This window comes from Cyclopterus lumpus, chromosome 6 (genome assembly GCF_009769545.1).
Source record: "Cyclopterus lumpus isolate fCycLum1 chromosome 6, fCycLum1.pri, whole genome shotgun sequence".
In the NCBI taxonomy this organism is placed as follows: domain Eukaryota; kingdom Metazoa; phylum Chordata; class Actinopteri; order Perciformes; family Cyclopteridae; genus Cyclopterus; species Cyclopterus lumpus.
The window spans coordinates 8,976,448-8,993,001 of NC_046971.1; the positions used below are offsets into that span (position 1 = coordinate 8,976,448).

The following is a 16,554-nucleotide window of genomic DNA, read 5'->3' on the forward strand; positions in this document are numbered from 1 at the left end:
TGAGCGTGATCAACGGTAACTACGCCTGAACACCGTGTGGTACAGCTAATCTCTTTTACATGGTATGTTGCCTCTTTATTGGAGGCTGCACGGCTCTCACAATTGCCACCACGGGCGCACAAATGAGTTTCGAACCATCGTGGTTCTTTACTGGGTAGATTTGAGTTCCTGTTCGTTGCATGTTAAACTTATACATTTTAAACCAAATTTCGTGTTTTGGCTTGACTTAAAGCACAGAGCAGATTAGACAGTGATTTCCAGCCTGGCCTCTTTATCCCTGTGGCAGCTTAAATCCGTCTTTGCCTTTTATTGCTCGTCTGGGGTGAAGATTTCCCCCGTAGTACTTTTTCTAAAAACATAGCCAACTGTTGGATGAATTGCACTGTAATAGACATAAAAATAGTGAGTGAGTCAAGTAGTGGGTTTATCACTGTGTTGCTGTCTTCCCAAAATTGACCTCTAGTCTAGAGCATCCGGTATACGTCAAAACACTAATTGCTAAATTAGATATCATCTTGCATCAGCATGTTGTGTCCCTCAGTGTGAAACGCAGCAGAGTTGTGAGAGTAACACAGAGAGGGGAGGAATGTGTCAAGAGAGCGCAGGATGACAGTTCTGGCACAACACGCGTCTTCACAGCCACTTTCCAAATATTTCATCCTTGCTCAGAAGAATTTCGTGAGACAAGAACATATATATATATTATTATTATAATATAAAATCTATCAATTTCAAAGCCACACATTGAAAACGCTGAAACTGGTGCCCGTATTGGGACATCAAGGGGGCTCCTACTCCACTAGTCGTTGGACTTCGGCCATTATTTCACGCGTGGGAGTGAAAGTGTATGTGTTAAAGCTGAAAATATTTCAATCAGCATTCATTGCTCAATAAAATAAGTGACACCAGTTAGGATGACATCACTTCAGGGCAACAATATAACATTGTGGAAGATCTGCTATGACAGGGGCTTTATGGGGGAAGTGAGAAGCTGAGTGGAACTGATTCATGTCGCGCAATATTAAAGCAAAGATGGTGAGGGTGGTAGATGAAAGTTGAGGCTAGTGTCATGGTGTGAGCTGTGACGCAAACAGTCCAGAACATGTATATTTAGTACACTAACGGATTGGGACACGGATGTAAATTTAAGCGATTCTGCAGAGGAAGCCAAAGTTATAGATCGGCAAAGCACAGGCTTGTGAAATGTGGCCTAGCAACAGCATACTCTAGTGCTCAAACATGCTACCCAGTGGCATTCTTAAAGCAAAAAACAAGCGACTTACTGTTCGTTGATGACAAAGATGCAATTGTCTTGTGAGGGTAAGCTTGAGACAGGATGCTTGCAGGTCACCTTCCGCTCATTGTGACTATTGAGATAGGAAATAATAGGGGAAAAAAAATAATCAATGTTAGAAAACACTACATATGTACATGAAACATTAATTGATACTTGATCCATCTTTAAAAATTTTGAATTGATATGCTGCTAATTGCCCTGACAGCCCAAACATGTTTTCACAGAGCTCCAGCTGTAAAGGCTTGAGAGAACTCTTCGATTCCAAAACATGACTTTGTATTGGCTTGGTAGAGACAGAACAGACAATGTGGAATAAATGAGCGTGCTGTGCCATAAACTGGTCCAATCTGTAGAACTAGTCCAACCAGACATATATCGGGTCACTGTGAAAATAGGACAAGCACTCAAGGCACACCAAAGTGCCCCACGACAACACAAACAATGTCATTAGAGACCAAACAAAAGCTGTTACATCAGGTCCACAGTAAATTTAAAAAAAATACAAAATAACAAGAGGAAAAAGGATCAATTCAGTAGGGTAGTGTGCACCGAACATCAAAATCATTAAAAACATAAACATAAAAATCACCATGGCTCCAGCAGGCTGTTGTGCCATCCTACACTGAACATCTAATGACAGAGGGACAGAAGATGCTACCCAACCATCCTGGAGGCCAATTACAGCGGCCCACAGTCACTTCCACTCCAACATGATGAGAGCACCAGGACACACAGACCACACAGTCTTTGGAGAGGAGCGATACAAGTGCGGGGGCCTTCACATCAACAGCAGCTTTCCAGTCAAGTAGAGCCTGGTCAGTGTTGTGTGGGATCTGGATGGTCGTGGGGCCGACGGCGAAATACACTTTCCAGTCAGGATAACAAGCTTCTCTGTTCGCTGAATCCTGAATCAAGATTTTGTATCAACAGCGTCATTGGAATAGTACCGTTAAATATATTCAAGATCCAGATCCAGTTAAATTTAGCTTCCTATTGAAAATCAACGGTTATTTGATTTCACCGTCAGTGAGTTACAACAATGAGAACTTTAGTCGTCCAAATACATCAACCAAATACACCGACAGCAGTAATTATTAAACAAGACATCAGATAATATGAGCTGCAGTGTCAACAAGTCTTCGAAGTTACTACGGCCTTTACTGGTCAGTAAATGTAACTCAGTCAGGATGAACTATAAACAGAGGAGTCAAGCTACAGCCCAAAAATAACAGTTTTTAAACATGGGGTACTCATGTACTGAAAAGAGCAAATACCAAGCATGAAATAGGGGGTTTAGTTTCAGTTAAGCCTGCAGAGCAACAGTCTCCACAGCTCTGGTCTATAATTACTGGAGACACTGTTGGCAGCAGAGACCTCTGTGCGGTCTCGGGCCGACCAACGGCACCATTTTTCTTTGGTATCCCTTCACACATGCCCAGACTGTTCTGCACATAGGTCGAATACAGATTTAAAAGAAGAAAGAAAGTCTGGATTTGGGATTTCTGTAGTGGCGTAGAAGGATTGATGTGAGGCAGAACTGTGGATGGAATTTAATAATCAATCAACTATCGTACACTTGAGCTTCGACACTCTTAATGCAAGTTTGCTTTTATGCGGTACATTAATCGTAGTTAAAAGGAAGAGGTTTAAATATAAGGGTGCGTTTGGCCAACCCATCAATTGACAATGCATGCCGTTTTATTACAGGAGAGCCAAGTGTTTGACACCGCCAAGGATATTTAAAAAATAATAATGATCCAATTAAAGGAGATCGGTCCACTGTATCTACTTTGGTAAATATATCGTCTCTTAGAGTGACTGCAAAGTATCAAGTAACCCCATTTGCTGACAAGGCCTCTTCAATAACGTGGGGTGATGTATTACCATGTTCCTTGACATTGATTGGCATGTAACCTAATTGCGAGCAGCATTACGCAGGATCTACGCATACCTTTAATGTTGCTAAAACAAAGTTACATTTTTAAATAAGCAATATCTATTTTCTTTAAACACTCAGATGAAAATCAGATAACTTTGAGCAGTATGAAAGGGTATGAAAGGTTTTGCCATTTCCACCGGGAATCGACACAGTCTGCCGTTCCAAGCAGATTTCAGCTGCTTTCAGCTCATTGTTTTGGTTTGGCGAAGTCCCAATGGCTATAAATGATGATACAGTAAGTATGTGCGCTCAGTATATACGAAATGAGATCAGACAAGCAAATTGTACACTACTTGCATGGAAAATAAAAAAACAGCCACACAAAAAAACAAGTCAAACATCTACTGTAGCTAGCCAAAAGAGACAGCTTCTCAGAAGTAGGCAGACGAAGTAATGGCTATGAGGCGACTAAATACTTGACAGAGGGACCCATACCCATAGTCTATACTTAAAGAGGGCTCCGATATGATGTCCATGTTTCCATTTCTCTTTCTTACAGAAATAATAGACATCGGAACTTGCTACTGGAACATGGCATTGTCCCATAAAAAGACAACCCCCCATTAACAACACCTGTTCATCAATACTTAGAAGTTTAAATGTCACATTAAATTCATTTGAAATTAAAGTCAATGTTTGACTCAACAGTTGTATCCATTTGTGAGCTACAAGCTGAGGACAAACCTCATCCTTGAGATGATGAACCTGAAATGAAAAAGGGTGTAAATCATGTTCAAAGCTACAGCCTTAGTTAAAACATCACCTTCAAAATGAAGTTGACCAAAGGACTTTGGGTTACGGCTATAAAATCAAAAAGGCCCTCCTGCTGTTCAGAACATTTTTGCAGATGTGCTGTCTGACACGTGTGCAAGTCCAGTGTTTTTAAGAGGGGCTGTGTGACATCAAAGAGTCATACTATATTATACGGACGGAAGCCATTTGAGAAGGTCCTAAACAGTCCCAACATGATCAATATTGGAGGACAGTACATTCTTAAGCCTCAGTGGAAAACACGGGGGCTATGAAGTAACAGGATGGCTGTGGTTGTGTGGAGGCCCAAATAGGCAGGATGAGTAACAGCAACAAACATTTTCCGAGAGAAATGTCCTTTTTAGCCCATGCCAATCTGTGGCCGTCTCCATTTGAACTTCTCTTTAAGCCATTTTGTTTTCCTATTCCTATTATTCAGTAGTGACATTTATATTACCACTGTGACTGACGGTGCGGAGGAAAAGCATTAAGGCAACACACATGGCAAATACGAATCAGATGTATTGCCACCATATGGCAGGCATTGCAAAACAATTATTGACAGAATATGTGGGTGGGTTGCCTCGTCTCAGACAACATAAGGGCCCTCTGACAACATGATAATATAAGTTGATGACAGCAGCCATTGCTCCATTAAAATCAACAGATGCTGCACAGCTAAGAGTTTAAAATCTCCTTTTGAGTAAATATGTTTTCCAAAATACCTCTGCCAGCTAATCTTAGTTAACAACACAGTTTGCAATGGTCACACATGCTCTGGAGGATGTGGTCTGTGGTCACTACAGTTTAGAGTAAGTTCGCATAAAGTCACAGGGCTGCTCAGTAAGGGGAGCAGATGGTAACATGTGGGCTTCAATAGTGGACAAAAACACTCAATTCTCTTCAGTTAGGTTTCAGATTTCTCCTTGTTATACAGAGGGAGATATTGGTTTTTTGGGCGGATAAAGGGCACAGGGAGGTTCCTTGCCTCTTCACCTCAGATGTATAGTAGTGAGGAACTAGGAGTGGCAGTAAGAAATGACCACCCTGTTGTGAGGAGGGTTGGGCAATTCAGGACTGTCCTGTCCACAATAATTAGCAGTGAGCTGCAGTAATGAAGAGCTTAAGGTCTGGGGGTCAACACTCCATGAGCTTAGCTTGTATTGTTCTGGATGGGTCTTTGATCCATCACTCCCCTTCTACTGCAGTTTGACCACAAACAACTCAGAGGCTCCAAAAAGGATCTTTACATTAAAGAGAAGAGGTTTAACACCAGAGTTTGGGATCCCCACTGGAAGTTCTCTTATGTAATTATTTTAGTTGAAACCCAAACCAAACCTGGAACCTTTGCTTCATACATTGTTTAAAACATTTGGTTTAGCATTCCACCTATTCATTCATATCATCTGCGACGCCAAAAACAGCCATACAATGCTAATTTTGGACCATTTTCACTGAGAAATTGTGTCTGATGTTTATTCAATAGACTGAAGTGCCTTAAAAAAATAAACTAAAATCAGTCAAAGGATCTGAACTCAAAACCAACTCTTCCTCAACCTCTCTATTTGTTTGAAAGAGCAGTGACAGTAAGAAGAATGTAGAGTAAGTAATGATGGTGGTAACTAGCATCACTACAGCCTTACTTTGTAGAGGCCAAATAGAAAAAAGGCACCACTTGTGGTTTTTGTTTATCCTTTCTTTTTAGTGTGGAGTGACTTGGAAAAACTGGAGGGGATTTCCTCATTCTGTGTTGGTTAAAAAAAAAAAACTACAACAAGTGTATAAGTCATCATAAAGAGCCTGAAATGCTATCGCTATTTGGATACGGGGGAATTTTCTAAAACAAGCTTTTTAACCAAACACTGCTACTTCGGCCTTCTGATACTAAACAGGCGAATGAGGAACTAAATCCCATCCATTTAGAACTATTTGATATTGTGGCTTGGAAGGTGTGCTCTAAATATGGGCCAGAGATCAGTTTATATCAAAACAAATGGTGTGCAGCAACAAGGAAAAGGACCGGTTATCCTTATTTAGTTGGGGGTGATTTAAAAAAAAAAAAAGGTTTTACTCCATCACCTGATTTGTTTCAACATTTGTTCTGCTTTAAAAAAAAAGCTGGCTAACTCATTTAATCCGATAAATCACTTCATTCAAATGGAGGATTTAGTTTGACTTTATTTTTTTAGAGTGTTGTCAGAAAATATGACGGCAAACATTTGAAAACCTCCATAAAAGCTTACATAAGACACTCGGTACGGTTCTAGAAAACCTCAAGCAGAGAAAGCCACGCCTCTCTGTCTGTCCTCACAACTCCACCGAATAATACTGCCGTACCACAGCATATGTATCCTAATTATCTTTAATTGAATGCCCTTGCAACTGCTTCAGGGCCTTAAGTGCCTGGGATTCCTACTGTATAGAAGTGAATACTGCAGGTCAGAGCAATCAAGCAAGCAGCCTCCTTTCCAATGAATGTGATCCGATGACAGATCTCAGTGCAGTAGACGCTTTAATCACAGCCTTCACAGTCGCTCAAGTGAGAAGATTTGAGCACACATAGCCTGGTAGCGGCACACCCTTATCCTAGCAATGCTGCGCGAGGGAAATCAAACCAGACTGCTTGGTACACATTTCTGCTCAGAGCCCTTTCACCCATGTTATCACATTCAACTCTGCATTTACACATGAAACTTCACAAAACTAACGCCACCCGTGTACCATCACCGTTCAAGATGACACACACATTTTTAGATGCATTTTAAATGCCAGTTCATCAGAGGGAAAGTCTACAAGGGGTCAGTAGGAAAACATAGTGGTCCCTGGAACAAATCCTGCAAATCACCAAACAGAGCCTTTCAGCACTAATTAATTATCTTGTTAATGCTCATAAAGCTAATCCTATTACACAGGAAGGAAGCTTTCACAATACCAGGTGAGTATTCTTAACTAGCATAAAATACTAAAAAAAAGAAGAGTTGGCTGTGTTGGAACTCCTCAATACCTCGTGGACACTGACTGGAGGTTTGAATGGCCCACATCACAAAAGCAGAGCTGAATAAGCAGAATAGGCCGTTTGTGAGCAGAAGCATGTGGGGGGCAGCGAGTGAAGAGACAAAACAGGGGCTTTGCAGACCCCAAGAAGCCACACAAAATGCAGTGTGGCACCATGAAGCAATGTGCTGTCACAAAATGGCAATACCTGGACTAATGATGTGTCCTTAACTCTTTTGGGTACATATATCTTCTGATGGCAATGTTGTAGAGAACACAGCCAGTGGCTTCAGCTGTTTGTCTGTCAAGCTTCGACTTTCACCTTAGACCTTTTTAACTTAACCCCAGAAAACAGCTGCTCATTCGGGCTGCAAATCAGGGTGTTTTTTCACAAACAATTCAATTAGCAGCCCCCTCAAAGCAGCTGCGACCGTGTGACAAGGTGACACAGCTGAAAGGCCAACTCGAGAATATTTTAGAGCCACGTAGACAAGCTGCCTTCAAGGAAAAATGAAACTACAGTGAAATGTTGTATCTTATGAAAGATTTTAAGATGTTAAACTTGGAGTGTGGTCATAAAACCAAGCGTCAGTGTGACCTTCTCACCAGAGGCCAACGTGATACAACTGTTCCTCATTAAACAAAAAGGATTGTTTCCTTAAAGCTATTTATGAAAACAGAAATTCCAAACGTTACATTTATCACGCATTTGAAGTTTCTATTCTCACTCTCAGTGTCTGTAAACTCACATTGTTAATAACCATTCAATGTTCAATTTCAGGCTTCATTGAAGACAACAGCAGGCTAGAATTCATTACAGCTTTCATGGCAGTTAAAGTACACAGAAGGCAGTCTGTCCAAAGTGTTGTATATAAAAAAAACAATATGATGATATTTGTGTTTTAATGTCCTCAAAGTGACAGACATCACATCCATACTGTGTAGCTATGAAGGTCCACTGCAGGACAAAGAGCAGAATCACCAAAAATAGTACTCAGCCTCTTCTTATCAAGGTCATCTCCTTAAAGAAATAGATGGATGAAAGGATGAGAAGCTCCAGGCTCATGGACTCGTTTTTTTAACTAGGTTTAAAGCTTTACTTACAGCTTTGTTTCAGATGGTTAAAGACTTGACTAGTAGAGAGAAGAGGGTAGTAACAATGTCATACTGCAATAAAGAGACATATTAACTGAGAAGCATTTGAATTCAGGAAATACTACTGGCCCCTACTGACATGTATAAGCACCCATTGCTGCATCATCATAGCAAACTCAATTGAGAAACTAAGCACATATTGGCAGGTGGCTTCTTACATTCATTTTCTCCATATCTCAGTCAAAATACAAACATTTTAGAAGGATGGATGGTAAGTCTGCATATGACCACCAGGCTGAATAAGGGAGTGGACAACTCTGCAGTTTTACCATTTTGCTGATTTATCTCTCAGGACTCAAGGCCTGAAATGAAATGCAGCTCCGCCCTCCTCTCCCCTTGATCTCTTCTAGTCAGTGAGTGCTGGGGCTGGACCTGCAGCCAATAACAAGGCATCTGCACATCTCCATTACTGCTGACCTGCTCTTTAATATATCAGTGTCTCCCATATATATATATATATATATATATATATATATATATATATATATAAACTGAAATAATATAATATAAACTGAAATAATATAATGCAATATCATATAGATTGGTAAAATTACTTTCTGAAAAATATGTTTGCATATTATTGCAATAATGTTTTCGAGTCAACTGAAGTGTTTGTTGAAGGAGTGCTCCAGGCTTCCCCCAGGGTGAGAACCATAAATAAACTGTCTGTCGGAAACATTGCTGAATTTTCAATGAAGTATCTACTGTAGGAAACATTGGACACTGAGGACACTGCATGAGCTCAGGGGGAAAGTGAATAACTGCTATCCCTTCTCTCCCCGTGGCTTTGACAAGTGTCATCCCAATTTTTTTGTCTTTGTACAGTGACAGCAACACACATGCTAAGATGTTTATTAGATGGGGTTTTGGTTGGACATTACAAACATCCACTTAGAGTAGTCATTAAATCAGACTGTACAGACAAGGTCTTGGTCACAAGCCTCGGCTGAATTAATTTGATTAAAACGTTTGTTTGTTCTCTACATGCAGGCACACAATCTGTGACTGTCTCCTGTTTCCAGGAATTTGGGCCTAAACCACAAGATCAAAAAAGATAAACACAATAAACACATGTTGCTTAGCAGATCGTATGATTGTGAGCTGGTCTGCATGCGTTATTAAAGAGAGGACATAGTCTAGGTCACTGTGGGAGGGACAGTGGGCAATGCTATAATTATGGCTTAACTGACTGTGTTTAACAGATGAAAGGTTTTAAAGAACATACAGAACCGCACATCTGATGCAAAGTAATGGGAAACAGTCCTGGAGGAACAGTGGTTCTTCAGGACTGCTTATTGTAAAGTGATGGGCAACGCAATGGAAATGTTTCCAATAACTGCACACAGTGTATTAAACGTGGCAGGACAGGTTCTCTTTTCAGACTGGAGAATGGAATTGCATTAAAAAAAAAAAAACTACACTGAAATTCAGAAACAACCCAAACTAAATTGAAACCGAGAACACAAAAGTAAAAAGTGTTTTCCCCAGAGGGGTTCGCTTACACCGTTGTGTTTTGTCACTCGAAAAAAGACCTGGCCAGCAGAATGTGAGTTTGAAAGACAGAAATGTACAATTGGATTTGGCATTCTTTTTGATTTGGAATGGAAAATAAAATATATATATATATATATATAAACTAATTATATTAGATTTCACACAAAATAATAATAGTTGGGAATGCCCTAACTTGACGATCTTACAAAAAGGCTGACCAAACGCAGCATCGGTGTCTAGTGGGGTCCTGTGCAATAGACCCCTGTTTGCACAGTGAGCCATGTGGGGGGACAAACCGCTGACTGGGAGCCGGGCAGGAACTGGTTAACTGCAATACTGAAAGGCAATCACAGCAGCTCCATCCATCTGAATAGCATTTTAATAGCACCGGCCACCACCGGCAGCACAGTTTAACACCCCAAACACCTCAATCATTCTCGCGTTGGGAGCCAACCCCGCTCCGTGTGCGTGTGTGTGTGTGTGCGTGTGTGTGTGTGCGCGTGTAGTGTGATGTACGTCGCACACGTCGACTGCAGTTTTTTTTTAATTTTTTTTTTTTTACTTACAATGAAAAGCTTCCATAAACGACCGGGCAGTTTACCAAACGCGTTGAAGTCAACCCACCCCACCAACCACCCCCCCAAAAAAAGTATTCGTTGTATCCAAACGTGAACGGACACACGTACCGACGTGAAGAGTTTCTTGTTACTTTTGGAGAAAGCGTGCGTGGTTGAAGTCCGCTCAGTCCGCCGCCGCTGTGCTCACAGTGCAAGGAGCACTCGCGCTGACTGCTGCGCCGCGTGCGCCCGTATTAGAGACACACTGAAACCCGAGAGGCGGTGATGTCACGGTCCGGATGTAAAGAAAGCAAGGTGGCCCGCGGCGCTTTTGTTACGCCGCTCCCAGCGCAATTGCGGACAGAGCGAAACGGAGGACGCCCACACACGCAGAGTCTGAGCAGCTTACAGTGTGGTGATGGGGTCCTGGTGATATGAATGAACACAAAAGAAAAAAGCAAAGAGAAGGGAGAAAAAAAAGACTACAGTACTTCCCTCTACAGAAGCCGCGCAGGATCTTTTTTTTTTTCTTCTTTTTTTTTTGCTTTACTGGCAATTTCCTAACTCGAAGAAATGCGTGGAAAAGTCATTTTTAGAATGGAAGACGTGAATTGACACCATATCCCAGATTTACGTTGTTCCATTGTTTATTTGGGACTGCATCCAGGCAAGTCAATAATATAACACATGCATGAATTTAAGCTTCATTTCCTCAGTGCACTATACATATGTTATTTCTGGCATTTACTGCCTTGAGCCTCCACATGAATGTGGGTAGCTGCACCTCCCTCCCCTCATTCTTTGGCAAGTCCTGACAAAAGGGGCACGTTGAAAAAGGAAAAGGCTCATCGGGAAAGCTTTTTCGAATCATCTTGATAAAGTTTTAGGCCACAGTTCAAGGGATTGTAATACTGTAGGCCTGTTTTCATTCGTAACCATTCAAATTACTGGAGGTATGCTATCATCCTTGAAGTTTGTTCGTTTCAATGGGATGAAGTGAGAGAAAGAACTGAATATCAAGTAGGTTCAGCAGGGAGCCTGCAGCTATTGAAGACATGAAAGCCCGGACAATAACCTCGGCCCCAACCTAGAAGGCAAACAGCTCCTCCGCTCATCAACCTGCTGTGTCGTTAATGGTGCAGGAAGACACCCAGAGACAGTCAATAGGCTCCTAGTGGCTACTTTTCTCTCCCATTTCCCCTCAATTTAGTGATACTTCAATATCTATAGTGTGCAATGAAATACTAATACTACTTTTATGGGGTGAAAACAGCAAAGAAGCAATACAGATATTAACGCCATGAGTAATATGTGATCTACCTTGACCAGCTCTACTACATAAATAATGCATTGTGCTTCCATTATAACGCGGGGGAAGGAGGGGTACACTAAAACATTCAGTCCTTCATCTATCAGTGGTCCTCCAGGGAGGGCCTAATGCTGGAGCTTTGGAGCCCTGGGATATGGCCACCACCTGGGGCACAGAATGGATACCATACCCCAAGAGAAAGCAGAGAGAGGAATGAGTATCAGGAGGATACGTGATAGGATATTCATTCTGTCGCGACGAAGGAGCTTGTGCTCAAACACCCGCAAAAGGGTGTCAGAGGGGAAAGTCAAAGCAAGCTGTTTAGCCATCTGTGTATTTGCTGTGTTATTCTACTAGGAGAGCTTTTTTTTAATTGTATTCATGAGTTACTGAATCAGTGTCAGCTGTCAACATCTAAATCAAACAACAGTCTATTGTCACGCCCTTCCCAGTCTTTAAAAAAAAAAAAACAAGACGGGGTGCTGACAGGCAAAAATGTGTCGGGTTTGATCCTCACAACACTGAGTTTTATCAAAGTATTCCAGACGTTGTTCTCGCTGCTCACTCGTAAGTCAGTCTGAAGGCATTTCCTAGATCATTAAAACGTAAATTTCACCATCACAGCCACCAAGACTCCCTGAATTACCCTTTCGGGCTGGGTTGAAAACAGCATCACAGATGCTGTAATTGAAATTGCTCGAGGTGTTGTACATGTTGGTGCCTCGAGTGTCTTGTGGGGAGACCCGACGCGTTTGTAAAATCCCTCACCGTCAACCCAGCAGATGAGCATTTGTCGGGATTACTAGTGGAGGCTATGTGTTGTAATTTCCTTTTTATAAATTAGGCAACGTGTCACGCTCAGACTTTATTAGTGGGGAAAGAGATACACCAGCTCATCAGGCATTCAGTGGGAGTGGGAGACCTGACGACTGTTCCAAGAATCTGTTTTAGGGGGGTGTATGACCATACCAAGGTCAAACAAACTGCATCTCAACTCAAACCTAAGTACACTCCATTTTATGGCTACACACCATTAGGCTTTATGACGGGGAAAGGATAACATGGAGGGCAGGCTCAGATGTGTATGATGTTATCACAGCAGAGTGGTTTGGCTCCAGCATTCCCGTCTGGATGCCAAGGCCTTGTAAAGTGACAATGTGTGTGTGAAGGCAGGTACAGAGACTACGAACAATAGCAACACCTGTACAACATAATGCAATCCAGTACAATAAGCCCTGCATTATAGAGGTATACCTTTGAAAAGCTTATGATGGTCAACCTTTGTTAAGACAGGTGAGGAGTTACCTCCGTGCTGTTTTTTTGTTTTTTTCTTCCTTCAGGCCAGTTTGTTTAGATTTCAAGTTATTTTCTGTTCCTTCCAACTTTTACATAAAACAAAAAGATAGAAAATGAACTCATGCACAATCACACAGCGAAAGTGTTAATAGCAGAGATATGTACAGCATTCTTTACGCATTAATACCTTGAATTGCATAATATGACTGTGTGTCTTAAAAAAAGCATCCCATATGATAGTCTATAGGTGAAAATGAAAAGTAAAAGACCCTTGGTAATAATTGGTACATTGTACCAATTATTACCAGGATTCATCCAGTTCTCAGCTGACAGATGCCGAGGAGAAGCTCTCAGACTCATTAGCTGCCCACACAGAGTCACATAGAGACGGGAAGGGAGAGGGAAGTGTTCGCATGTTTATCCACTCTCGGTGGATATATCTGCCCACTCTCGCTCTAGACTTTCTGCTTCCGCCTAAACGCCCACGCGCTCTCCTTTGTCACCAAAGTGCAGGTTATTAGCTGCTGGTGTTACGAACAGCTGCAGGCACATTGGTTTGCGAGCGAGAGTCGCCTGAGGTTTGATGGTGAAGAAGAAAACGGGCCACAAATTCGGAGCGTGTGCCAGCACTCTGCGGAGGCCTCTGTTCCAACCGAGCGATAGCGGACGAACAGCGCGTGTTTAAGGACTTCCGCTTCCAGCTCGTCCTCAGGGAGTCAGTGAGAAGATGGGCTGAAATGGCCACCATCTTGGTGTATTGGTGTATGGGGAGAGGGGGTCTCTTCTGCTCCAGTAATTAGCTGTGTGTGTCGAATGGAGCTGAACAACAACAACAGACTCCTGGGTGCCTGAGCGGTCATCTTCCACTGACAAAAGACCAAGATCTAGTCAGTGACATCAGTGAATTGGAAAATACTCCAATTGTCCTCAACGGAAGTTTGTAGAGGTCAAATATACAATGGATATTCAAATCTGCTGATTAAGTCACGGGATCACATGCACGCAAATATAGTCATTTGGTTTGTGAAGGGAATTCTGGAATGAAAACACTGGATAACTCTAAAAACATTCAAAGGACTTCTAACTAATTAATGGCGAGGCTACGGCATGCTCAAGGGAAGACGCCAGCTATGACGGATGCTATCAAGGGAAGACGCCAGTTATGACGGATGCTATCTAACATGGTTTCATAAGAACAGAGCAGCAGATGAAACAAGGTTGTCGGGAATTGAGAAATCTGAGCTTTATTATCTGCATTGACTGCAGATGAAAGCATTTGCATCTGATATTGCATTTCTCTCAAAACACCTAAAATGACTGCAGCCCCTTTTGAATTAAAAAAAAAAAGGTCAACCTGGATGAAGCTCTCATCCTTTAAATGTCTTTCACATTGCACAGAATGTGGAGATAGTGAAGACAGACAAGCAAGTTCAGAGTTTTATCCACGACACTTTTCCAAAAGAAAAAGAGAAAAGGTGTTTACACAAGCAAACTGAAGAAATGACTAATTATGAATAGATCAAAAGGAGCATGGCTAATTATGCAGAGGCTAAAAAAAATAAAGAATTGCCCAATCAATGAGGAAGTCAACCCCCCCCCCCTCCCTCCCCTTCCCCTCCCCCGGCTGCCAGGAAATGTAGGAGAGCTGAATCCTCTGGTGAATTACAACACCCCACTGATCATAATCACATGAGCAGCCCAGAATCCCTGTGCTAATGACACATGGAGAATCGATAGGCTGTTTCTAGGATGCGTCTCATACGAGCACAAGAGCAGGTATTCTAGGCGACGTGCCGTCCTGGGATTACACCGAGGTGTCAGAGTCACAACAGTGATGAAGCAGAAATGTGGGAGGAGAATTAGTCCTGCAGATCGGTGAACCCACAGTGCTCTTCAAGCACAATGACCCGAGAGTGGGTGACATCTCAGAAGGTCAGCAGAGAACACGGGGGTCGGATGGACTCTCGCTTCACCGCTCCGGCTGCTTTGTGAGCCTTGGCAGCACTGACACTCACAAATTCCAAAGTGTGCAAGTCAAAACACCAATAGCGATGCGCTCTAGCATGAGCCCTCGCCCGGCCCATTCCTTTAGCAACACAACTCAGCCAGCTCACGGCTGCTTGCTTGCTGAGAGGCTTGACTTTCTTTTTTTCCATTAAATTCAGTATCAGCAAAATGGGTACGCAGGCTCCCAACTCCAGTTGTGCGAGAAATATTCATGGGCGCTTTACATCTCGGATAATAAAACTGACAGCGCCGGCCTGTTGACTTTGTGTTTACAACACCGAGGCAACCAAACACAGAGGTCAATCTTTTTTGTTATGAATAAGCAAAGCATCAATCTGCGGGGCTTCAAGCATTTGCAGAAATAGGAGTTAAGTAGCCTACGATATACTGGGCGCTGTGAAAAACTCATTGAGGTTGTTGGAATCTGATCAAGTCATATAAATAGTCAACTCTGGTGCTAGTGGAGGAAGAAAAGGAAACGGCACTGCATATGAATGCGAGAGGAGGTGTTGTTGAGCATGCATGAATCACAACACTATCGCTGCAATCACACTGGGAATGAGTTCTGCACTCCCCATTATGGCACCTAAACTAGCACATAGTGTCCACAAAATCTCCCCCATAAAATGTCCTGCAGATTTCATAATCAAGTCAGCCATTGAACGGGTTAATGCAGCAGCAGACCTGATGATGCACCGGGACATGAGTTGAATGTGGGTTAGAGACTACTCAGCTTCGACTGAGGGTATTCTATATCCAGGCATCTGGACGGGTATTTCAATCAGAGATGGGGATTTGTTTTATGTTTTAGACATTTAAGCAACTAATAAGCAAGAGCCAACATTGAGCAAGAGAGTCCAAGCATGCAGAGAGAGAAAGAGAGAGCACTGAAACTGAGACGTTGTTTGGTACCGTACAGGTAAGAATGTGAGTTTGCTGTAATGTACGCAGTTCTATAACTAGAGTCTATGAGCAGTAAGGACGGGGGATTAACCTGTGGAAGCAATAACTGGGTCAAACGTTGGTTGACATTCAATAGACAAGTTCAGTAGATATGCATGTCCTTCATATGAAGTGGGTGTATGAGAGCATTATGGTGGCGTGCTTTAAAGACACAGGAGACATACATTGTTTCACGCATTGGGTTGCAGAACATAATAAGAATATCAAGGACATGGCCTCTAATTCACAATAATAAAAACACAATACTGAAACTACACAGATAAATCCTCAAGTCAGACTTCATTTAATCCCAGCGAGCAGAGTGCACATAAAAAGATGCACGTATTCATTGTTGAGCCTAATGAATGTGCCAACGCTTGTCTTTTGGGTGTAATGAGCCTGTTAGGAGTGGATAATGTAGCCCGTGGTGCTGATTTGATAGAGCCAATAACACCAACGCCGTCCACATACACGGGGAGCCTCCATAACCAAATATCAAAACGGATTATACGGCAATGTTAGAAGGACAGCGTGGCATGCATCATCACCTCTTCTATCAGCTGATTTCCTTCTTCCTGAGGTTACGTTTTAGTCTCAGATTGATTATGAAGAACAGCCTTCAGATGCAGAAAAAGGCGACTATAAACAGGACGGCAATGGAGCAGAGACTAACTTTAAGCTATGAATGTGATCCATGAATATGGTCTGCTCCACCAGACCTAGGGCAATGAGTGTATGCATGTAATAAAATATAAGAAAACATTGACAGTTCCATTCATCACAGCTAGGAAAACTATACAAAAGGCCCCTTTTC

The 16,554-nt window shown here is 42.2% G+C and overlaps 1 protein-coding gene across 7 annotated transcripts in view; it reads right to left on the reverse strand.

Moving 5' to 3' along the window:
• The window catches only part of LOC117732283 (pleckstrin homology domain-containing family A member 5-like), a 71,078-nt gene that overhangs the window by 30,202 nt on the left and 24,322 nt on the right, over window positions 1-16,554 (reverse strand). For 6 of the 7 annotated variants that reach the window (XM_034535139.1, XM_034535137.1, XM_034535143.1 and 3 more), the window contains exon 4: window positions 1,284-1,367. In XM_034535139.1, the coding sequence (XP_034391030.1) occupies window positions 1,284-1,367 (84 nt within the window). Of the gene's footprint in view, window positions 1-1,283; window positions 1,368-10,315; window positions 10,602-16,554 lie in introns of those variants that run through there. The other variant, XM_034535140.1, reaches the window with a different exon arrangement.